Source organism: Mesocricetus auratus, unplaced genomic scaffold (assembly GCF_017639785.1).
Source record: "Mesocricetus auratus isolate SY011 unplaced genomic scaffold, BCM_Maur_2.0 Super-Scaffold_100004, whole genome shotgun sequence".
Taxonomy (NCBI): domain Eukaryota; kingdom Metazoa; phylum Chordata; class Mammalia; order Rodentia; family Cricetidae; genus Mesocricetus; species Mesocricetus auratus.
This window is the reverse complement of record NW_024429189.1, coordinates 114,926,358-114,948,874: the sequence shown is the minus strand read 5'-3', so window position 1 is coordinate 114,948,874 and position 22,517 is coordinate 114,926,358. Positions and strand designations below refer to the sequence as shown.

The following is a 22,517-nucleotide window of genomic DNA, read 5'->3' as shown; positions in this document are numbered from 1 at the left end:
GTCCTTTATAAATTAATTTCAAAAACCATAGAGGAATTAATAGAAACACTAATATTTGGTTTTAAATATACAGAGAAGTCTGCTGTCCAATGTACTTTCCATCTTATAAATATATTTGTATTTTATTTTTGTTAATCTTTTACATTAGAACTTACAGTTTTTTAAATAATATTTAATTTATTTTTTAATATTTCATCATGCATACAATGTATTTTGATCTTATCCACCACACATTTCAGTTCCTGTTTCCACTCAGACATCTCACTTCCTGTCTGTCTGTACAGACCTCCAGACCCCTATGTTTAGCTAGTGGCAAGGTCCATTCTCTGATCTCCAGCAGGCTTTATTTGTACAAGCAAGATATCACCACAATCCACCTCCATTATGTCCTTTCAGCTCCCCTGGAACCCATAAATCTATCTCCTCCCAACATCAAACCATCTTCAATCATTATCATCATCATTATTAATCCCCTGAGTCCATTTGGTGCTGATCATATATTAATTGATGTGAGGTCATCCATTGGGATATAGGCAAGCTACCAATAGCCACATCCCCAAAGAAAACTTAAAATTTTTATGTGGACAAATTTATCTACCTCTTTCTTTGTAGCTTCTAGCTTGTATTCTTGACTTAAAAAATTAGTTCTTTGGTTTCATTCACATTTAAATAATGTATCAGATTATCAAATATACCCTCAATATACTTTTGAGATTGTAAACTGGTACAATTATTTTGGAAAGCAACTCAACAAAATGCATTAGACCCCTAAAATTATCCATGCTGTTAATGTATGTCTCAATGATGCCAATTCAAGTCATGAAGCAAAAATTTTTGGAAGTCTGACAACTATCACCCCTACACACAATTTACCTATTTCCCTCTATGACATGAGAAACTATTATCTAGACCAGTGTCAACCTTCCTAATGCTGTGACCCTTTAATACAGTTCCTCATGTTGTGGTGACCCCAACCATGAATTATTTCCATTGCTACTTCATAACTAATTTTACTTCTGTTATAAATCATTATGTAAATATTTATTCCAGTGTTCATGTTTGGCACAGAATCAGTGATCTCTGGATATGTTCATTTTACAGAATCACTTTGTATCTTTGACTTACAACTCTCCATTTTCCGTCCTTTCCCCTACTGCACGTGTGTCTTCATTACTTTTTTAAATCGCTGTGGCAGAAACCATGACCAAGGCACCTTATTAAAGGATGCATTTAATTTGGGGGTTTCCATAGTAAGTATCCAGCTGTGTGACCACATGGTGGAAAGCATGGTAGCAAGAAAGCGGGTGTGGCACTGGAGTATGGGGTAGTACCTGAGAACTTACAACATCGGATCCACAAACAAGAAGGAGAGAGAAGAGAGGGACAGAGAGAATGAGAGAATGCATGGAACTAGGAATGACATGGGCTTTTGAAATCTATAAGCCATTCCCAGTGACACACCTCCTTCAAAAAGGCCACACCTTTTAATCTTTCCCAAACAGTTCCACCAACTGTGGATCAAGCATTAAGTATATGAGCCTATGGGGGCCCTTCTCATTTAAACACAATGGTGTAGCTACTATCTCACTTTTATTTTTGCTTAGCATGGTGGTCCTTCAGTCTATTAATATTGTGGCAAATGGTAGAATCTTTCTAAGACTGAATAGTATTGCTTTGTGTACATTATTAAAGGATGTATATGTACCACATTTTCTTGGTCTATTGACTCATTCAGACATTTCAGTTATTTCCAATTTAACTATTATGAGTAATGCTTCAATGAGCAAGGCAGTACAAAATCTTTAATAGATAGTCATTTTATTTCCTTTGGGAAAATACCCAGAGGAATGGCATCAGTGGCAAGTAGTTTCAAAGCACCTAATGAAATTTAAAATAGAGCTACCATACAACTGAAGACAAGAGTGACAAATATAGCATGTAGTATAGCCCTAGCATGAGCTCCAAGCAGGAACTCAGTAAAGTTTACAAGAGGATCTTGTTTTTCATGGTGTGAGGGCTGGAATCAGTCAAATAGGAACCACAAGCAAAACACCACTTGCAATTAACAGAGTTTGGAAGATACTGAATTTCTTCAGAGAACTCTCTTACAACCTTAGCCACAAAAACCAATAAACTCATGTGTACTGGGGACTTGAGACCTACAAATTTTATACTATAATAGAAACAGATGTTTGGTCTAATCTCTCAAGAAATGTAATGGGAATCAAGGAGGATTTTGTGTGTGTCAAGGCAAAAAGTAATTGGCATATCATGAAAACTCTGAAGGGCAGGAACCTTCCTGAAGTGTAATAAGAGTTGTTGATGAAGGTATTCCTGCCTAGAAGCAATGCTGGTCAAAAATGGCATTGGGTCCATGGACAAGAACTCCACTCTTCAACTTTGAGAGCTTCCACAATAAGTATCCAGCTGTGTGACCACACAAATGCACTTCATAATAAAAGCATGCCACATGTTGAGATGTTACAAATCCTAAACTTGTGTCAGAAGGCCAAACTTCAGTTGTTGTGTGCTGTGCACAGCTGCTTCTGAAAACCCTGTCTGGGCACACTATGACAAACTCACAGGAATGGGAAGGCCAGGAAAGAATTGACTCTGCCATTGATCACTGAAATTGAAGTTTCCAGACCCAGAGTGTAGAAGGAGAGGTTACACAAACTTCCATTCTGAGTGTCTCTCCAGACAGTACTGCCACTGCCTTCCCTACCCTGTAATGTCCCACCCTCCCACTTGCCAACCTCATGTCTTTTCAAGGCCATTCCCAGAATCAGAGGAGGGAGACTCAGTGTTAGTTGGCCTGGAAGCAGCACAAGGCCTCTCTTGAGGCAATCAATGGTGATGAAAGTTATAAAAGTCAAAAATGGGACCTGAGTGGGAACACAGGATTCCAGGCTAAGCTACTGTGTTTTAGCTGCCGTGCCAGCCACAAGAAAATATTCTTGTCAGCAGCTATCAATGTCCACAATGGTAGAATCTCTGTCAATTTCAGTTCCCAACACACACACACACACACACACACCATGGCCTATCTGCAATACTCTGCAACCACTGAGCTCCAGGTCCCTGAGATGAAATCAGAAAGGAATGCCGGTGGACACTCTCTAGGAGAATGCCTGCCTTCCTTCTGAACACGTGAATGAGGGATACGGAGAAATTATAGAATGAATAAATGAATTATATACAAGTATGAAATGATAGAAAATTAATGAATGAAACATTGAAATAAACAATGACCTAATTCACAGAATCTACTCAACACTCTGCATCTGCAGGTAGGGTGGTAATAATGACAATAAATCACCATTGCTCATCGCTGACAATGGTATCCATGACAAATAGACAATACAGAAAACCTTAAACACTGTTGAGGCATCCAGAATGTTCTGTGAGATGACTTTAATTATGTTGCTTCTAAATAGACCTTAGAGTACAGACACCCTCAGAGGAAAGGGGACTTTGGCTGCAGGTTACACAGAGACCCCTGCCCCATTTAAGTCTGCACACAGGTATTGTTCAAGATGGTGAACTGAGTTAGCCATGCTATAGGCTCCAAAATATAAGTGCAGCGTACCTGAAAAAAATAACAAAGCATAAATTAGGAAAAAAACACAATGCATCAAGGCTATCTAGATAGTAGGGACTTGATTTGCTCAAAATTAAGTTTTGAAAAAGAAAGTTAAAACCCATTAACCTAGAGAAAGACTCATAAAGCTCAAGAGAAGTTGCAATATCTCTACCACCTGAGCCCACAATCTCCTGAAAAAGAACCTGGCCAGGGCCATCACCCATCTTGAGGCATTCTGTCCTCAGAGCTTCCCTAACACATATGGTGATAGATGAATTTCTACCCCTTCCCAAGGGTTCTGGAAGTCAGGGAGTTGCTTGATAAATGATCTGTCTAGAAACTTCCAACAGAACAGCCACACAAACTCACCCTAAATGAGACAACATGAAGGCTGTTAGTTGAAAGATGAAACCACACCCTGTTAGAATCCCCCTGATGGATAACCATCCACAAGGTCTGAGATCCCATGGATCACATGTCAGCTATAGGACAAAGATGTCACCAAGAATCACCCTTAAGACCCTAAGGGAAAGCCTGAGTGAGCAGACAAACTAAACAGTTCTCATTCCCCCACCCTGCCCAAATAAATGAACAATGGAAGACTGATGACCAAAGGAAAAGCATGCTCTTCTTGGACCTTCACAGGTCTTTGAAGGCATAGTGCTGGAACCACAGAGAAGACTACATCATAGATGAAGGCCACAGGAGAATCTGCAGGTTTTCTGTGGCTGGCCAATGGGGATACGAGCAGAGGACTGCTCCAGCAGTGGGAGATAGGTTCTGCCTGCTTACTATGGTTCCCTTCTGCATTCTTTCCCAAAAGTATGCTGATGAAAGAGGTTAATTTAATATCAAACCTTTCTTTTTCCATGGCCTTCCAGCAACGGGCAATTGTCAATGTCTTCATCGTATTTCTGACAAATTGTACGCCCCATCTCCAGGTCTACTAAATATATCAAATTATTTTTCTGTCAAGAAGAAATTGTAAAACCATTAGAGTACTCCCTATAAAAGCAAGCAGAAAATGTGAACGTTAAATAAACAGCAATGAACAGCACATACCATCTTGTTTTTCTGTTGTTTTATGGGGACGGGGTTGTTTACTGTACTTTTTTTTCTTTGTTGCTGTCATTTGGCCTTTTTAGACAAGATTAATATAGCCCTAGATGACATCCAAATTTCAGTCTTAACTGCTCCTCAGCTTCACAAGTGCTAGGGTTACAGGCATGCTCTTCCACAGCCTGCCTCTTTTAAATCTGTTTTTTTAATTTTTCTTTTAATACTACACAAAAGGTATGTCCATTTACCTAGGGATATAGCTCAGTTGAAAAGTGTGTGCTTATTATGATCAAAGAACAAAGTTTGATCTCCAGAGCTCCCAAATATCTATTAAGCACAACTAGGGTAAGCACTGAGTATCCCTTCAGTCTTATTAAGAGGGTGATGGATATCCAGGGTGCCACATATTTGCACAATCAAATCCACAGCAAAGAACATGTACATGGTACAGTCAGCCACACACATGATACTGTGACAATGATCAAACATTCATTCAAGCAGCCTCAGAAGTACCTGCTGATCAATGATTCCTTAACCTAGAGTAGGACACTGGTGAGACAGCCTGCCATGAGCAGGTAGAGCAGGCAACACACAAGTCCCTTTAAGTTGTATCTTTCATGTAGGTCCTGACTACACAGAGCACTCATCTTGCAAGTACTTAAATGAAGTGGCTATCCAGTATCCCAATATTATTCTCAGTACCTATCAAAACCCTATAAAAGGTACTTCCTTAAACAGAAGTGATTAAAAACTCAAGAAACACTCAAACATGGAAAAAAATACAAATCTAACCAGGAAATCCTCCAAGGGTGGAGCACATGTCTCATTCAGAACACATGGGAACTATCTGGAAAGATGATTCAGTGAGGGGTTCAGGAATCCAAACAGATGACAGCAATATGCACTCACTGCAAGCACAAAGCAACATTCATACCCGATAAAAACCAACAACTCACTTGATCCAGACACACAACATCACAACTGTGCCCAGAATCCATCAATAATACCTTCATACACAAGCCCCAGCTCACATCAACAACACTCACACACTCGTGTCTGACACACACTAACAGCACACAGGTATTGTCTCAGATACCTGGACCTTCCATGCGTGGCGCACACAGTAAGTTGGGCCTAGGGCCCCTGTCTGGAAGCAGCAGCAGAGATGATCAAATTCTAGTAAAGGGAGCACCATGACCTAGGGCCCAAGGCTGAAATCAGCCTTAAGAAGTGGAATCGTCAAAGGACAGGAAAGAAAGACCCATTAGCATTGTATCCCTGGGCATGAGGGAGGTTACTGGACCAATGACTATAGATTTATGCCACAATCCTGTGACCTTCTGCGATTTCACCTGGCTCAGGGATCTTCATGTAGGGATTGTGATGTGGGACGGGCACATTTTTCCATCCGAAGGGAGAGGCAGAAAGACTGACCTCAGTGGAAACACTTCCTTCAACAGAGGCTGATGCCACCAAAATATATGCAGGGTTTATCAGCTTCATAGTCAACTTCCTTGGCGACAGTCCCATAAGGAGGCCTCAGAGTTACACCAATGTGATGTGACTACTCAGATTGTTTCATTCCTACCTCAAATTCTCTTGTTCTGCTCTGTTGTTAAACAAAACAGTGCTCCCAGCTTGGCATCCTTACTGCCATGCCCTCCTGCTGCACACCTACATCTCAGTATTTCCTTCCCCAAGACACAAGTCGTAGCGCACAGTATATCCCACCAGGAGACTCGTGACTTCTGAGTACACTTGGATCATCCTTCTCCAGGGGTTTATCTGTGACAACCTACACTTCCCCACACACACAAAAGCCATCACTTTATCACCTTCAGCTCCCAGAACCCTGTGTCACTGCACTCACCCCACATGGACTACTATTTTATTCATGGATTTGGGGCCACCTTACCTATGTCTTCACCCAGAAGTCTGAAAGAATGGGTCCCTGTCTGGCTCCACAGCTGCCTGCCTGCCTGAACATCATCTCAGCAGTGATATTGATGTTGCCAGCACCCCAGCATACATCCCCACCTTGCTGAGCAATGTCCACCTCACCCAGCTCCCCAATGTCACCCTGCAACACTTGCTGCCAACTGTCTACTGTGTGGGCATTTGTTTCTTCTCATTACTGTGCCTGCCGCTCTCATCACCTGTCTCTCTTGCTGTTCTGGCTTCCCTCAGCCCTAATTCAATTCCCCTCCTCCTGAAGGGACATTGATGCCTCCCTTCTACCTTGCTTTTCAGGGACTGCACTCACTTTAAAATAAGTTCAAAATTCTGAGCTTTTCTAGCACCAAAATGAAAGCCTTGGCTTCAACTTACTGCAAACCCAGAAGTCCCCCAGCCCTGCCAGGTACTGGAAAGAATGTAGGTTCCACACAGGAAGCAGATTACTTACCTTACGCTGGCTTCTCCGGACTCTTAGGAACTTGTAGGCAAAATTATCATTCTGGTTTTCATTGAAGTGGAACACGACATGCTCCACAGAAATGGCAAAATCAACCTCATTCTTGCTGATTTCTACAAATTTGAAGCTGCAGTCGTGAATCCCCAGAACAATAATCCCCACAAGCAAGAACACCTTCCACAACATGGCTGTCTTCAGTGCCTGCACTGGGAACTGAGAATGCATTCATCGGTGGAGAGGTGGCACAGCTGCAGATAGTGATGCCATCTCACAAGGCCCTGCCCACCAGAGAGAGGCCCTGTGGCGCTGAAATCCTAAATTTGACTAGGGCATCTGGCCAGTGTCATCTCTACTCCTCCACCTTGTCCCTCCCTTCATCTGAAAGCAGAAGGCAGAAGAGGAGATCACGTTTTCCATGCCTTGGTGACATAAGCCATAGACTCATGGGCATTCAAGCAGCGTACCCTTTGCCTGTACATTTCTAAATTGCCTCCCCCAGCCTGGGCCCACCCTGATAAGAACTGATAGGAAGTTTGGGATTCTAAGTCCAACTGGCTTCCTTTTACTGCTGTGAATTCCAGAACTGACAGAGCTATAAAAACTCTTATGAGGTTAAGTATTGCGAGTTAAGAAACCGATGCCAGTGACCTTGGAGCTCCAGAGGAACCAAGTGGGAGGGGTCAGAGTCAGGACTGGGAGATCATCTTCTCTACCATCTCTGCAGTATAGTAACCAGCTCGTCACCTCTACCTTCCCTGAGACCTGTGCTGCCTGTGCTTTGCAACCCAGTGCTAGATAGAATCAGAATGGGAGGCAGTGGGTCTGTAGGGATGGACACCAATGGCAGCCATGAGTCTAGAGGAGGCACCTACTAATATATGCACATCCAGCTCTGCAAATCAGCCCTGTGGCAGACTTCTTGGGAAAATTCTCCGCAGTATCTCACTTATGGAGAAACTGGCAAAGGGATGAGCAAGCGGGGAAGGTATGAAGGTTGCCATTATGGGAAAGGACTCATGCTCAAATGATGGGAGACCAGGATACTTGAACCATGATGATCCCAAAAACTGACCCAGAAATTAACAATTGCCTTGGGGCCAGAGTAGGAGCTGAAATGTAGCTCTGGCATGGAAAGGCACAATACTGTGGGCATGACTGTTAATGCCTTCTGCAGCTTCCAGGTGGGGGCAGAGAATGATGTCACAAGATGATAAATGCTGTCAGTGAGGTTTCTATTGCTGTGATAAAGCAGCATGACAAAAACCAATTTGAGGAGGAAAGGCTTTATTCTATCTTATAATTTGTTATCTATCATCCATCCAGAAAAGCCAGGGCAGGAAGCCAAAACAGGAACCTGGAGGCAGGAACTAACACAGAGGCCATGGGTGAATGTTGTATGCTGACTTGTTCCTTATGGCACGCTCAGTCTTCTTTTTATAGAACTCAGATCCGCCTCATAGGGATGGCAACACTCACAATGTGCTGGACCCTCCCACATCAATTATTAATCAAGAAAATGCCCTACAGACTTGCCTACAGTCCATCTCACAGAAACATTTTCTCAACTGAGATTCCTCTTTCCAGATAACTCTAGCTTGTGTCAAGTTGACACACACACACAAACAACCAAGACAGGTGGTGATGGTTAGGATACCTAAAAATGCAGATTACACCCCATAGTACTTCAGAGTGCTTGAACCCTTGCTTCCCCACCAGAATAGATACAAGCTCTTCTATCTGTTTAAATTCCCCCTCCTAGAAACCATCTGATCATATCTTACTGTCATCACTCTAACATCTACAGATCTGTATGGTGACCCCCTCTCATAACCTAGATTTAGCTTACCAAAGGTTAGCAACTGTCTTGTCCTTCCTTAAGGACTGACCTCTGGATTTCTTAACCATTTGTTTCTATCGAACTTTGTTTTCTGGTTTTTATTTAGGTATTTTTTGTTACAATCACCTACCCATACCCTGTAGTTTTTCCAAATTGAAACAAGAATTTGAGATGGGGCAGCCCTGAGATAGGATCCAATGTAATCATCTGCTGTTTTGTGTGCTCTCTGGTTTGTACACTCCCATGTGTACAATATGTTTCTTGAAGTTCTGTGGCAGCAGAATCCACTAATTTGTTACTTAAGAATTGTTGAGGGGCTTGGGAGATGGGTACAGCATTTGCTACACCAACATAAGAATCTGAATTCAAATCCTCAGCAGCCACATGAATCCAGTTATTGTCATTTATATCACCAACCCCAGTGCTTCTATGACAAGATGGGAAGCAGAGACAAGACTGTCCCTGCAGCTCACCAGCCACTTAACCTGACACACCTACCAGTGAGCAACAAAAGATAGCCAGTCTCATAAAAGGTCCAAAGTGAGAACCAACAGCCAAGGCTGTCCTTGGACCTCTACACATGTGCCATGGAACCCACACACCAGCACTTACACACACACACACACACACACACACACACACACACACACACACCATACATGCAAAGTTTGATTTTTTTTAAAGAAATAAGAATGGGGACTGGAGAGATGGCTCAGTGATTGAGAGTATTTACTGATTTTCCAAAGGACTAGAGTTTGGTTCCCAGCACCTGTGTCAGGTAACTCTACAGGCACTTGCATGTATCCACTTACAGGCACACACATGCACAAACACAGACACACATATACATAATTAAATTAAAAATAAAATCGTGTTAAAAGTAACAATGTTTCAATTAAGTAATTTAGAGATATATAGTGTAATTTTCAAGTATTTCCCTCCTTAATTTCTAGATAAATTTCACTACCATCAGAGAACACAATCTATGTGACACCCCTTCTCTAAAGTTCATGATATATGATAGACTGGAATGTGCTCAGTTTTGATAAATTATCCACAGATTCAATAGAGTACATGTTCTGAACTTGGATGACATCCTGTGTAACACAAAATGAAGTTTGTTTAGTAAATTCTCATATTTTGTGTGTCTTTGATTATTTTTACCCTATGGATCTGTCAGTTACTCAGAATGGTACCTGAATCTCGCATTAGAATCATGTGTTTATTTCTAGCCCTGTCAGGTAGCCTGTGGTTTTCAGGAGGGAAAGGCCTCCTATCCTGTCATTTACTCCTTCCCAATACTCCTGAGCCTGGGTCTGGTCCCACTGCAGAATGGACACAGGTATGAGCTTGGTTCCTGAGTCAGAAGCAGTGGGGAGACAGATGACTTCTCCCTGTTAGTTGTGACATCTCTGTGGTGCCTAAGCTGGTCTCCAGACTGTGAGCTTCCAAGGTCCTCCCTCTCAACCTCCTGAATAGTGCTGAACTATAGATGGGCATGGCTATGCCTGGCTTCTGCATTCCTTATGAATGCATAGGTGAGGAGCGTGGAAAGATTAAAGAATGGATGAATATGCAAATGAATGAATAAGAACACAAATCAACCAGTAGGGCCCATTCATGAGCTTCTTCACATGAACTGAGGAGTCTGATTTACTCAGACATACATACCTGAGGAAGGGAAATAAAAAAGAACAGTTGCAGCCAGGTGGTGGTGGCACATGCCTTTAATCCCAACACTCAGGAGGCAAAGACAGATAAATCTCTGTGAGTTTGAGGCCAGTTTGGTAACAGAACTAGTTCCAGGAGATCCAGGGTCACACACACACACACACACACACACACACACACACACACACACACACACGAAAGACAATTGCTTATCATCATCAAAGATGGTATCCATGGCAAATAGACAATACAGAAGACCCTAAGCATTGCTCAGGGATTCAGAATGCTGTGAGACTCTTTTAATTGAATTAGCACTACACAGACCTTAAACTACAGATAGTCACACTTCCAAGGAAGGGAGACTACTATGACTACTATGTGTAGCCAGAGCCCCTGTCCCACTTATGCTGGCACACAGGTACTATTCAGGATGGAGAAGTGGGAAAACCAAGGTCGGGCATCTACTTGGAGAACACAGTTCACCTGAAAAATAATCATAAGTAAGTTAGAATATTATAATGCATAGAGATAATGCAGCACACAGTAGGATCTCAAGATACAATTTAAAAAATATTTCTTTCAAAAAATAAATCTAAAAAAGCCATTTTACAGGAGTATGGGCCATAAGCTCAAATCTCCACTAGGACAATGGACACAATTAACAAAATTCCCCCACCTAAGACAAGGAGGTCCTGAAAAAGAACCTCCCTGGGGTCTTCACCCTGAGGCATACTGTCCCCACAGCTCACCACTTTCCTTCCACCTGCAACATGTGATGATGGATGAATTTCTCCATCCCAAGGATCCTGAAGGAACCAAGAGATTGCTTGACAGAAAATTCCATCAGGTGCTTCCCAACTGAACAGCAGCACAAACCCTTCCAAATGAATCATCTCCAAGGCCATTAGTTGGAAGGTGAAACCAAACACTAGCATAGTCCCTCAATGGAAAGCCATCCTCAGGGTCCCAGATCACATTGGTTACATGCCATACAGGACAATGATATCATCCAAAATCACCCAGAATCTATCTGGAAGTCAGAGTAAGCAGATAAATTAAGTTCCTAATCCCAAGGGTTGGACTGATGACCACAAGAGGAATTACATCTTCTCAAATCCTGATGGTCTCTAAAGGCACAGGTCCAACACCACAGGATAGTTCTGTCATAGATGGAAACCATGTGGGCATCTAAAACAGAAGACTGCCACAGGCATGAGAGCTCTGTCTGCTTAAGATGGCCCCTTCTGTGTGGTTTATGGTAGATCAACCACACTCCAATGGAGGACCTCACAGTCAGGCATACATTGGCTGCACAAACTGGACTAAATGGGTTAATAAAAACTAGGACATGATTCTCTGGATTTCCTCAGTGTCCATCATTCTGTCCCCCTTTTCATTTCTGATTTTGTTAACTTGCATTCTCTCTCTCTCTCTCTCTCTCTCTCTCTCTCTCTCTCTCTCTCTCTCTCTCTCTCTCTCTCTCTCTGCCTTTTGATTAGTTTGGATAAAGGTCTGTCTATTTTATTGATTTTCTCAAAGAACCATCTCTTTGGTTCATTGATTCTTTGTACTGTTTTCTTTGTTTCTACTTTATTGATTTCAACCCTCAATTTGATTATTTCCTGACATCTATTCTTCCAGGGTTAGTTTGTTTCATTTTGTTCTAGAGCTTTCAGTTGTACTGTTAATTCTCTAGTGTGACTGTTCTCCAGTTTCTTCATGTGTGCATCTAGTGCTATGAACTTTCCTCTTAGCACTGCTTCCAAAGTGTTCCATAAGTTTGGGTATGTTGTGTCTTCATTGTTGTTGAATTCTAGAAAGTCTTTAATTCTTTTTTATCTCTTCCTTGACCCAGGAATGGTACAATTGTGCATTGTTCAATTTCCATGAGTTTGTAGGGTTTTTACAATCTATGTTGTTGTTGAATTCTAACTTTAAAGCATAGTAGTCTGATAAAATACAGGGGTTATTCCAATTTTTTGTATCTGTGGTGGTTTGCTATGTTGCCAAGCATATGGTTGATTTTAGAGAAGGTTCCATGTGGTGCTGAGAAGAAGGTATAGTCTTTTCTGTTTGGATGGAATGTTTTATAGATGTCTGTTAAACCCAGTTGTGTCATAACTTCTGTTAGTTCATTTGTTTCTTTGTTAAGTTTCTGTCTGGTGGTCCTGTTGAGTGGTGAGAGCAGGGTGTTGAAGTCTCCACTATAAGTGTGTGAGATTTTATGTGTGATTTGAGCTTTAGTAATGTTTCTTTTTAGGAATGTGGGTGCCTTAATATTTGGGGCATAGATGTTCAGAGTTGAAACTTCATCTTGATGGACTTTTCCTGTGATGTATATAACATCTCTTTTGATTGATTTTAGTTTGAAATCTAATTTCTTAGATATTAGGGTTGTTACACCAGCATGTTTCTTGGGTCCATTTCATTGGAAAATCTTTTCCCAACCCTTTACTCAGAGGTAACATGTGTCTTTGATGATGAAATGTGTTTCTTGTGTGCAGTAGAAGGATAGGTACTGTCTTTGTATCCATTCTGTTAGCCTGTGTCTTTTTATATGTAAATTAAGACCATTGACATTGAGGGATATTAATGGTAATTGCTTGTTAATTCTTGTTTGTTTTGGGTTTGTCTGTAGTGGTGGTATTATGTGTGGATTTCTCCCCTTTTTTCTTTTGGTGTTTGGTATTGTGGGATTATCTATTGCCTATGTTTTTCTGAGTGTAGTTATCCTCCTTGGGTTGCAATCATCAGGTCATATTTTGAAAACCTGTATCCACAAAATTAGAAAATTTAAAGGAAATGGACAATTTCCTGGATGGATATCACTTACCAAAATTAAATCAAGAACAGATAAGCAATTTAAATAGACCTATAACCCCTAATGAAATAGAGATAGTCATCAAAAGTCTCCCAATTTAAAAAAATCCCAGGACTACATGGTTTCAGTGCTGAATTCTACCAGAAATTCAAAGAAGAGATAATGCCAGTACTCCTCAAACTGTTCCACACAAATAGAAGCAGAAGAGTCATTGCCAAACTCTTTTTACAAGGCTACAATTACCTTGGTATCCAAACCACACAAAGACACAACTAAGAAAGAGAACTACAGACCAATATCCATCATGAACATTGATGCAAAAACACTCAATAAAGTACTGGAAAATCGAATCCAAGAACACATCAAAGAAATCATCCACCATGATCAATCAAGTAGGCCTCATCCCAGGGATGCAGGGATGGTTCAACATACAAAAATCCATCAATGTAATCTACTATATCAACAAACTGAAAAAGAAAAACCACATGATCATCTCACTAAATGCTGAAAAAACCTTTGACAAAATCCAGCACACCTTTATGATAAAGGTCCTAGAGAGATCAGGGATAACAGGAGCATACATGAACATAATAAAAGCAATTTACAGTAAACCAACAGCTAACATCAAACTAAATAAAGAGAAACTCAAGGTAATTCCTCTAAAATCAGGAACAAGACAAGGCTGTCTACTCTCTCCGTATCTCTTCAATATTGTACTTGAAGGTTTTGCTAGAGCAATAATACAACAAAAGGAGATCAAGGGGGTACAAATTGGAAAGGAAGAAGTCAAACTTTCTGTTTGCAGATGATATGATAGTTTACATAAGTGACCCAAAAACTCTACCAGGGAACTACTTAGCTGATAAACTTTATTAAAGTGGCAAGATATAAGATTAACTCAAAAAAATCAGTAGCCCTGATGATAAATTATATGAGAAAGAAGTCAGAGAAACATCTCCCTTTACAATTGCCACAAACAACATAAAATATCTTTGGGTAACTCTAACCAAACAAGTGAAATACCTGTATCGCCAGAACTTTGAGTCTTTAAAGAAAAATATTAAAAGAAGATACCAGAAAATGGAAAGATCTCCCATGCTCTTGGATAGGTAGGATCAACATAGTAAAAACGGAAATCTTGCCAAAAGCCATCTACAGATCGAATGCAATCCTCATCAAAATACAATTCTTCAGAGACCTTGAAAGAACAATAATCAACTTTATATGGAAAAACAAAGGACCCAGAATAGCCAAAACAACCCTGTACAATAAAGGAACTTCCGGAGGCATCAGCACCCCTGACTTCAAGCTCTATTATAGTTATAGTCCTGAAAATGGCTTGGTATCGGCACAAAAATAGACAGGTAGACCAATGGAATTGAATTGAACACCCTGATATTAACACACACACCTACAAACACCTGATTTTTTACAAAGAAGCTATGATTATACAATGAAAAACAGAAAGCATCTTCAATAAATGGTGCTGGCATAACTGGATGCTGGCATGTAGAAGATTGCAGGTAGATCCATATCTATAACCATGCACAAAACTTAAGTCCAAATGGATCAAAGACCTCAACATAAATCCAGCCACACTGAACCTCGAACGAATTGGTACAGGAGACTGCTTCCTGAACATAACACTAGTAGCACAGATACCAGTATTACAGTTAATAAATGGTACCTCATGAAACTGAGAAGATTCTGTAAGGCAAAGGACACAGTCAACAAGACTAAACGTCAGCCCACAGAATGGGAAAAGATATTCACCAACCCCACATCTGACAGAGCTGATCTCCAAAATTTACAAAGAACTCAAGAAGCTAGTCTCCAAAACACCAAAGGATCCAATTAAAAAGTGGGCTACAGAACTAAATAGAGAATTCTCAATAGAGGAGTCTAAAATGACTGAGAGACACTTAAGAAACTGCTCAACATTCTTAGCCATCAGAGAAATGCAAATCAAAACAACTCTGAGATAACATCTCACTCCTGTCAGAATGGCTAAAATCAATGACAGTTTATGCTGGAGAGGATGTGGAGAAAGGAGAAAACTCCCCCACAGCTAGTAGGAGTGCTAACTTGTACAACCACTTGGGAAATCAGTATGGAGATTCCTCAGGAAAATGGGAATCAGTCTACCACAAGATCCAGCAATTTCACTCTTAGGTATATACCCAAAGATGAACATTCATACAACAAGGACATCTGTGCAACTTTGTCGATTGCAGCGTTATTTGTAATAGCCAGACTCTGGAAGCAACCTAGATGCCCCTCAGCTGAAGAATAGATAGAGAAAATGTGATACATTTACACAATGGAGCACTACCTAGGGAAAAAATGGAATCTTGAAATTCACAGGCAAATGGATGGCACTAGAAGAAACCATCCTGAGTGAGGTAACCCAGTCACAAAAAGACAAACATGGCATGTACTCATTCATATATGGATTCTAGATATAGAGAAAAGTATTACCAGTTCACAATCCACACAGCCAGAGAAACTAGGAAACAAGGAGTTCCCTAAGCGAGACATATGTGGTACCCCAGAGAAGGGTAAAGGGACAAGATCTCCTAAGTACACTGGAAGCATGGAGAGAGGGGAGAGGGAACTTGGAGAAAGAGAAGGGAAGAAGAGGAAGGAGGAGGAGGACATAAGGGAGCACGAAGGTTGAGGGGGGCAGGGGGGGATAGAGGAGAGCGAGATACCATAATAGAGGGAGCCATTATAGGTTTAAATAGAAATCTGGCACTAGGGAAATTTTCAGAGATCTACAAGGATGAGACCAACTAACAATCTAAGCAATAGTGGAGAGGCTACCTTAAATGCCTTTCCCTGATAATGAGATTGATGACTACCTTATATGCCATCTTAGAGCCTTCATCCAGTAGCTGATGGAAGCAAAAGCAGTCACCCACAGCTAAACACTGAACTGAACTCCTAGAATCCAGTTGCAGAGATGAAGCAGTGATGCCTGGTAAAACCCACAGAAACAGCTGACCTGAACAAGGGGAAGCTCATGAACCCCAGACTGATAGCTGGGAAACCAGCATAGGACTGATTCAGACCTGCTGAATGTGGGCGTCAGGAGACCTGGGCAGTCTATGGGGCCTCTGGTAGTAGATCAGTATTTATCCCTAGCAAAAGAATGAACTTTGGGAGCCCATTCCACATAGAGGGATACTCTCTCAGCCTAGACACATGGGGGAGGACCTAGGCCCTGACCCAAATGATATGACAGACTTTGAAGATTTCCCCTATGGAAGGCCTCACCCTCCCTGGAGAGCAGAAAGGGGATAGGCTAAGGGATTAGTGGGGGGCAGGGGAGGAGTGGAGGGAGAGGGAACTGGGATTGAAGTGTAAAACAAGCTTGTTTCTGATTCAAATAAATTTTGAAAAAGAGAAGGACATGAAGTTGGGGAATAAGAGTGGATCTGAGAAAATTTAGAGGAGAACTGGAGAGAGAATATGATCCAAATACATTGTATGAAATTCTCAAAGAAATAATACAAAAAATTTTAAGATTAAAAATAAAGTAATAAACAAATGAATAAGGGGAGAAGATAGCCCCTTCTGTTTCCAATGAAGGAGCCCTAAAATGTGTCCTCCTTCTGCCTGGATTGCCCCATGCCTTCCCTAAACCCTAACTCAGGTTTTGCATTATTATCTTTTCTTTCCCAAAAGGTCAGTTGTAATTGGGGATGGTTTTCTCCTGAGCCTTGTAGCAATGGGCAATTATCCATGTTTTCATCATGTTTCTTACAAATTGTACGGCCCATCTCCAATTCCATTAAAAAAATCATTGTCCATGTCTGTAGAAAATAAAGTATGCAAATAGACATTATTTTTCATAACATAAATACAAAAACAAGAAGAAATTCAAGTAGGAAATGAGTAAATGTCTGGAATTTGCATGTGTTTATAAATAGGCATCTATATAGCACATGCCATCATTGCATATCAACAGAAATGTGCCTATGAGAGCCATAAGACATATACCAGTGTTTTTTCTAGTACCTCATGCTAAACTCTGGCACTCTATAGGGGCATGGATGTGTAGGATATAGCACATTCACAGGATCACAATCAAATCCTACACAGTCATCCTGCACACACTGTAGTCATACATGGCAATGTGACAACTCTCAAACATTCACCTGAGCAGCATGGACCAGATTAAGAAATCCAATTAAATCAGATTAAGAAATGGGCCAGATTAAATTGCTAAGCAACTCTTTTAACTAGACCAGGAAGCAGGCACAACTCCACCTCTCCTGGAGTATGAGGAGCTTGGGGGATGCATTGTCTTTCACACGAGTGCTGGCAGCATGCAAGTGTTCCTTTTAGAGACAGACTGAAGGGACTACATAGGCATCACCCAGTTTTGAAATCCTCTCAAGATGTTGTGAGAAGTTGTTGAGAGCAACTGTCATACTAAATAGAGATGCATGAAAACTCAAACAGCACCAAGCAGGACATCCTCCCAGAGAAGAACACTCATCTCGGTGGATTGACGTGGAAATTGCCCAAAAAGCTGACTAAATGGGGCACTCAGGAGTCTATTCAGGTAATGGTAACACCCATCCTTGCCCAACACACACCATACACAACACACCTCAAAAAAACTACATTTATACTTGACACATACTAAGAATACACTTGTGTTGGTGTGCGCACGCCTTTAATCCCAGCACTCGGGAGGCAGAGGCAGGCGGATCTCTGTGAGTTCGAGGCCAGCCTGGTCTACAGAGCGAGTTCCAGGACAGCCTCCAAAACAATACAGAGAAACCCTGTCTCAAAAAAAACAAAACAAAACAAACAAACAAACAAAAAAAGAATACACTTGCTTCATCACATCTGTCCCACGCCACCATGTTCAATCCCATGTGATAATTAAGCCTGCATCTCCATGGCTGTGCAGCAACTAGAGGTGGTAGAACATTTGATACCAAGGGCTCCAGAGGTTCAGGGCCCAGGGATAACAATAGCTCAAAACATTTAGGGGATAAGAAAATGGGTCCTCGGTAAGGGAAGGTCTCCAGACCCGTGGCTACAGAGTATGCTGCAGACCCAGTACTCTTCCCATCAGTCCCTGCTGATGCTCTCCCACCCCAGGTCTGTTCATGAAGGGACAATGTTTTGCATGTGGGCTCACCTTTTTCTGGGCTCTCCCAACTTCAAGCAACCTGTATGTGTTCTCTTCTTGATTGTTGTCATTGAACTGAGCCACAGCAAACTCCACAGATGCGACGAAATAATCTAGATCCTTAGCAATGTCTACAAAGCCTTTGTCAATGGTCCATATATGAGTGCCTAGCACAACCATTCCTACAAGCAGGGACGCCTTCCACGACATCGCTGTCCTTTTCACCCGTCTAGGTACTGGGGATCCACGGGTAAAGGGATGGAACAGCCACAGTTGGCAACGCCTTCTCAGCTCAGGATCTCACATAGCCCTGCTCATCAGAGCCCTGTGCTCCTGAATGCCTCCTTTTGTGCTTCTGTCTAAATTCTTATCTCCATCCTCTGCCTTGTTCCTTCTCACCACCCCAAACAAAAGGCAGAGCAGAAGGCAACATTCCTTACCCTGGGGTGACACAAATCCTGAAGTGACAAGTGATATGCATCCTCTGTATGCATATCTCCAGGCTGTCTCTGAGTTTTGCCAGGGTAGGTCCAGCTTGTGCTGCAGTCTAGAGGCTCTGTGCCAGCCACATTTGTCCTTAAACAGTGCTAGAAAGGATCCCAGGGTCAGAAGATCTCCTGAGTAGTCTCGTGAACTCATTCCTGGGGAATGGAATCAGTTGCTGCCAAGCCTGCCTATGACCTTGCCTGCAACTCAGACCACCTGTCAAGCTCAAAGCCAATAGTTAGGTGATGTCCACGAGATGCCACCTTCCTCTTTGGTCAGCAGCTAATCTGGCCCCATTTTCTGGGTTTTCTATGCTCATTATCAGTTCCCCTTGCTTCTAACCTGCTCTCATCTCTGACATTCTTTCTGACCTCTGGGCTCTAATTACTGAACCACCTCATTCTAATCACAGCTGATTTCAACCCATCTTTTCACTTACCAACTTCTAACTCAAGTCAACCGTAGTTAGAGAACACCTAGTCTATCTTTCCTTTCTTTGAAATATATTGAGATTTATTTTTGTTGTTATTGTTGAGAAGATGACCAATATTTCCTGTGCTTTAGAAGAGCACATTTGGTAAGCATAGTGTTAAACCAGTACATAGTAAGTCTCTGTTCAATGGTTTCAGAAAATCTTTGACCTGGTGTCTAATTCTTGTTCCACATTTAAGATCAGTCACTCCTGAATTCTCTAAGACATAGCAGAACATAGTAGAGTTACTACCTGATACTAGAATTTTTCATACTTTTGGAATAATTTGAATACCATGTATATATAGAAAAGGAAAATGCCTCCCTGAAATCCAGTCATTAATCTATAAGTAGTTAGTGTATCTTCATCAGACTCAGGATCAAGTCCCCTAATCATGCACACATAAGTAGTTAGGGTATCCTCAGACTCAAGATCAAGACCTTCACAGTCATTTATCTATAAGTGATTAGTATATCCTCATCAAACTCAGGATCAAGATTCAGTGAAGTCACTCATCAATGGAAGAGAGCAAGAATTTTCTTCCTGACATTTGATAAAACACTTTTGTGTGTCTTGGGGAACTTTGTTGAAAGGGCAAGTGGTTGTCAGAAAACATAGTCACTAGGTGAGTCTGCTCTTGGATTCAAATGACTGAGGATGGATTCTGAGGCTCTCCTTTCCTTACCTGCCTACTCCCACCTCTTTGCTTATAGATAAAAATCTTTGGATGTTCATGTTCTTTTTAGGGACTGTTCTAGTCCCTGAGTCTTAAAGTGTCTGGGTGTTTCTATTTAAGATGTCTAGAAGGAGTAAGTTAGAAACATGTTGAGAAAGAAATCAGGGAAACAACACTCTTCACAATGGCCACAAAAATATAAAATATCTTAGGTGTCTCTACCCAAGCAAGTGAAAGACCTGTATGACAAAAACTTCAAATCTTTGAAGAAAAAAATTGGAGAAGATATTAGAAGATGGAAAGATCTCTCATGCTCATTGGTCAATAGGATTAACATAGTAAAAATGGCCATCTTACCAAAAACAATCTACAGATTTAATATAATCCTCATCAAAATTCCAACACAATTCTTTACAGGCCTTCAAAGAACAGCAGTCAATTTCACATGGAAAAAGAAAAAACGCACAATTGATAAAACTACCACATACAATAAAAGAACTGACAGAGTTATCACCAGATCTGATCTCAAGCTCTCCATCAGAGCTACAGTAATAAAACCGTGTTGTATTACCATAAAAACAGGTACAATGATCAATAGAATTGAATCAAAGACCCAGACAAAAATCCACATGCCTAAGGACACTTGATTTTTCTAAAATCCACATACCTATGGACACTTGATTTTTTTATAAAGAAGCCAAAATTATACAATGGAGAAAATAAAACATCTTCAATAAATGGAACCTGCCTCACAGGGAGGGCATAGGGCTAGGTTGAGTCCCTGGTTCCTGTCTGTCACATGCATCATGCACCCTAGCTGTATTTGTGTGTGTGTGTGTGTGTGTGTGTGTGTGTGTGTGTGTGTGTGTGTGCGTGTGTGTGGGGGGGGTTGGGGTGATGATCACTAAAAATTCCTAATCCAGATGTTGTATTTTTACCACAGAAACTTTAATACAGATATTACAAAAATGTTCTAGGAAATAATATCTTTGTTAAGTCCACACAGAACAGCACATTCCTCATAAATATATTCCTTACATTAGATTTAAATATTCTGAGAGCCACTGAAATGAGTGAAGGTGTTTTCTGCTGCTGCTTAGGACACATGCTGCACACTTAGTGGCTTAAAACAGATCAACTTTATCAAACGGAGGGCAGAGTCTAACATGGTTTTCCCCGGACTAAAATCAAATGTTAGCTGTGTTCCTGCTAAAGATGCCAGGTGAGAGTCCTTCTGTATGTCTCGTCTTTGTCCCTTTCTTTCCCAGGCAGAGTGTACTTCAAAGCCCTTTTGCTTCCATGTTCCTCTTGTGGCTCTCTGACTGTGTGTCCTCTCCCCATTCTTATAGGGACCTTGGTGGCTATGCTGGGTCTAGTCATATTACCCAAGGAGATCTCTCTCTATCAAGTTCTTTACTCACATATGCAAATATCTTCTTGCCACATAAGCCTAACCTCAGGATCTGAAGATTGAGGAGGTGGTGCAATATCCCTTACTGTTTTTACATACTCTATATTGCTTATTTTTCTTGCTACTCTGACAAAATAGGTGGAAAACATAGCTTAAGGTAGGAAAGGCTTATTGGGGCTCACGGTTTGAGGAAACAGTTCAACATGGCAGGAAAGGCACGGTGGCAGGAGCAGGGGGCAGCTGCTCATACTATGTCTGCAGTCAGGAAACAGAGAAATAAATAGCAGGGTTTCACTGCATTTCTTCTTTTTATTCAATCAGGATTCCCAGTACAATGGTACCATCCACATTCAAGGTGAATTTTCCTTCTTCAGTTAAATCTTCCTGGAAACTCCCATATATGCACGTGTTTCCAAAGTGATCCTATCTACAATTACCTTGACAATGAAGGTTAACCGTCACATGGGTCTTACTTAGCTCAGGCTTCAATGCAAGAAAGAACCCAGCCCAGATCAGCAGGACCACCTGGCTGACAACAGTCAGAACAGCTACCCCAAGCCTGCTAAACTCCAGTGCTGCACCTAGGGAATGAATTCTGACTCTTCTAGGAGAAGGAGCTAGACTTCCTGTCTGTGTGTATTTGGTGGGGCTCAGCTGATAAGGTATATGTTTGACTTCAAAGCTCTGGTACATTTGTTCCAAGATTAGTATAAATACATATGAGGAAATTGAGGTAACCAAATCTGTTCTTGTATACTACTGACAGTATACTATAACCAGGAGTTATAAACATACCTATAAACAGAGTAATGCTTGAACAGAGGTGTTGTACACACAAGATTATCCTCCCAGCAGAACTGCCACTATCTTCATTAGATCAGCTATGTCACCTTAGAAAAAATAATCACATATTTGTGGACTATTGCCCTTCTCTCTTAG

General features: G+C 41.3%; 2 protein-coding genes across 2 annotated transcripts; both read right to left on the bottom strand.

The window, feature by feature from the left end:
• Positions 1-3,402: 3,402 nt before the first annotated feature.
• On the bottom strand, positions 3,403-7,375 carry LOC101834809 (cystatin-12). The gene is made up of 3 exons (XM_005072555.2): positions 7,047-7,375; positions 4,441-4,551; positions 3,403-3,589 (listed from the first exon to the last, which is right to left on the bottom strand). The coding sequence occupies exons 1-3, from the start codon at positions 7,278-7,280 to the stop codon at positions 3,509-3,511; spliced, it is 426 nt and encodes a 141-aa protein (XP_005072612.1). The 5' UTR covers positions 7,281-7,375; the 3' UTR covers positions 3,403-3,508.
• Positions 7,376-10,965: 3,590 nt separating this feature from the next.
• LOC121140295 (cystatin-14) lies at positions 10,966-18,752 on the bottom strand. Its single transcript, XM_040744996.1, has 3 exons — positions 18,543-18,752; positions 17,093-17,199; positions 10,966-11,050 (listed from the first exon to the last, which is right to left on the bottom strand). Exons 1-3 carry the CDS (start codon positions 18,741-18,743, stop codon positions 10,966-10,968), a joined length of 393 nt encoding a protein of 130 aa, XP_040600930.1. The 5' UTR covers positions 18,744-18,752.
• Between the last annotated feature and the right edge of the window lie 3,765 nt (positions 18,753-22,517).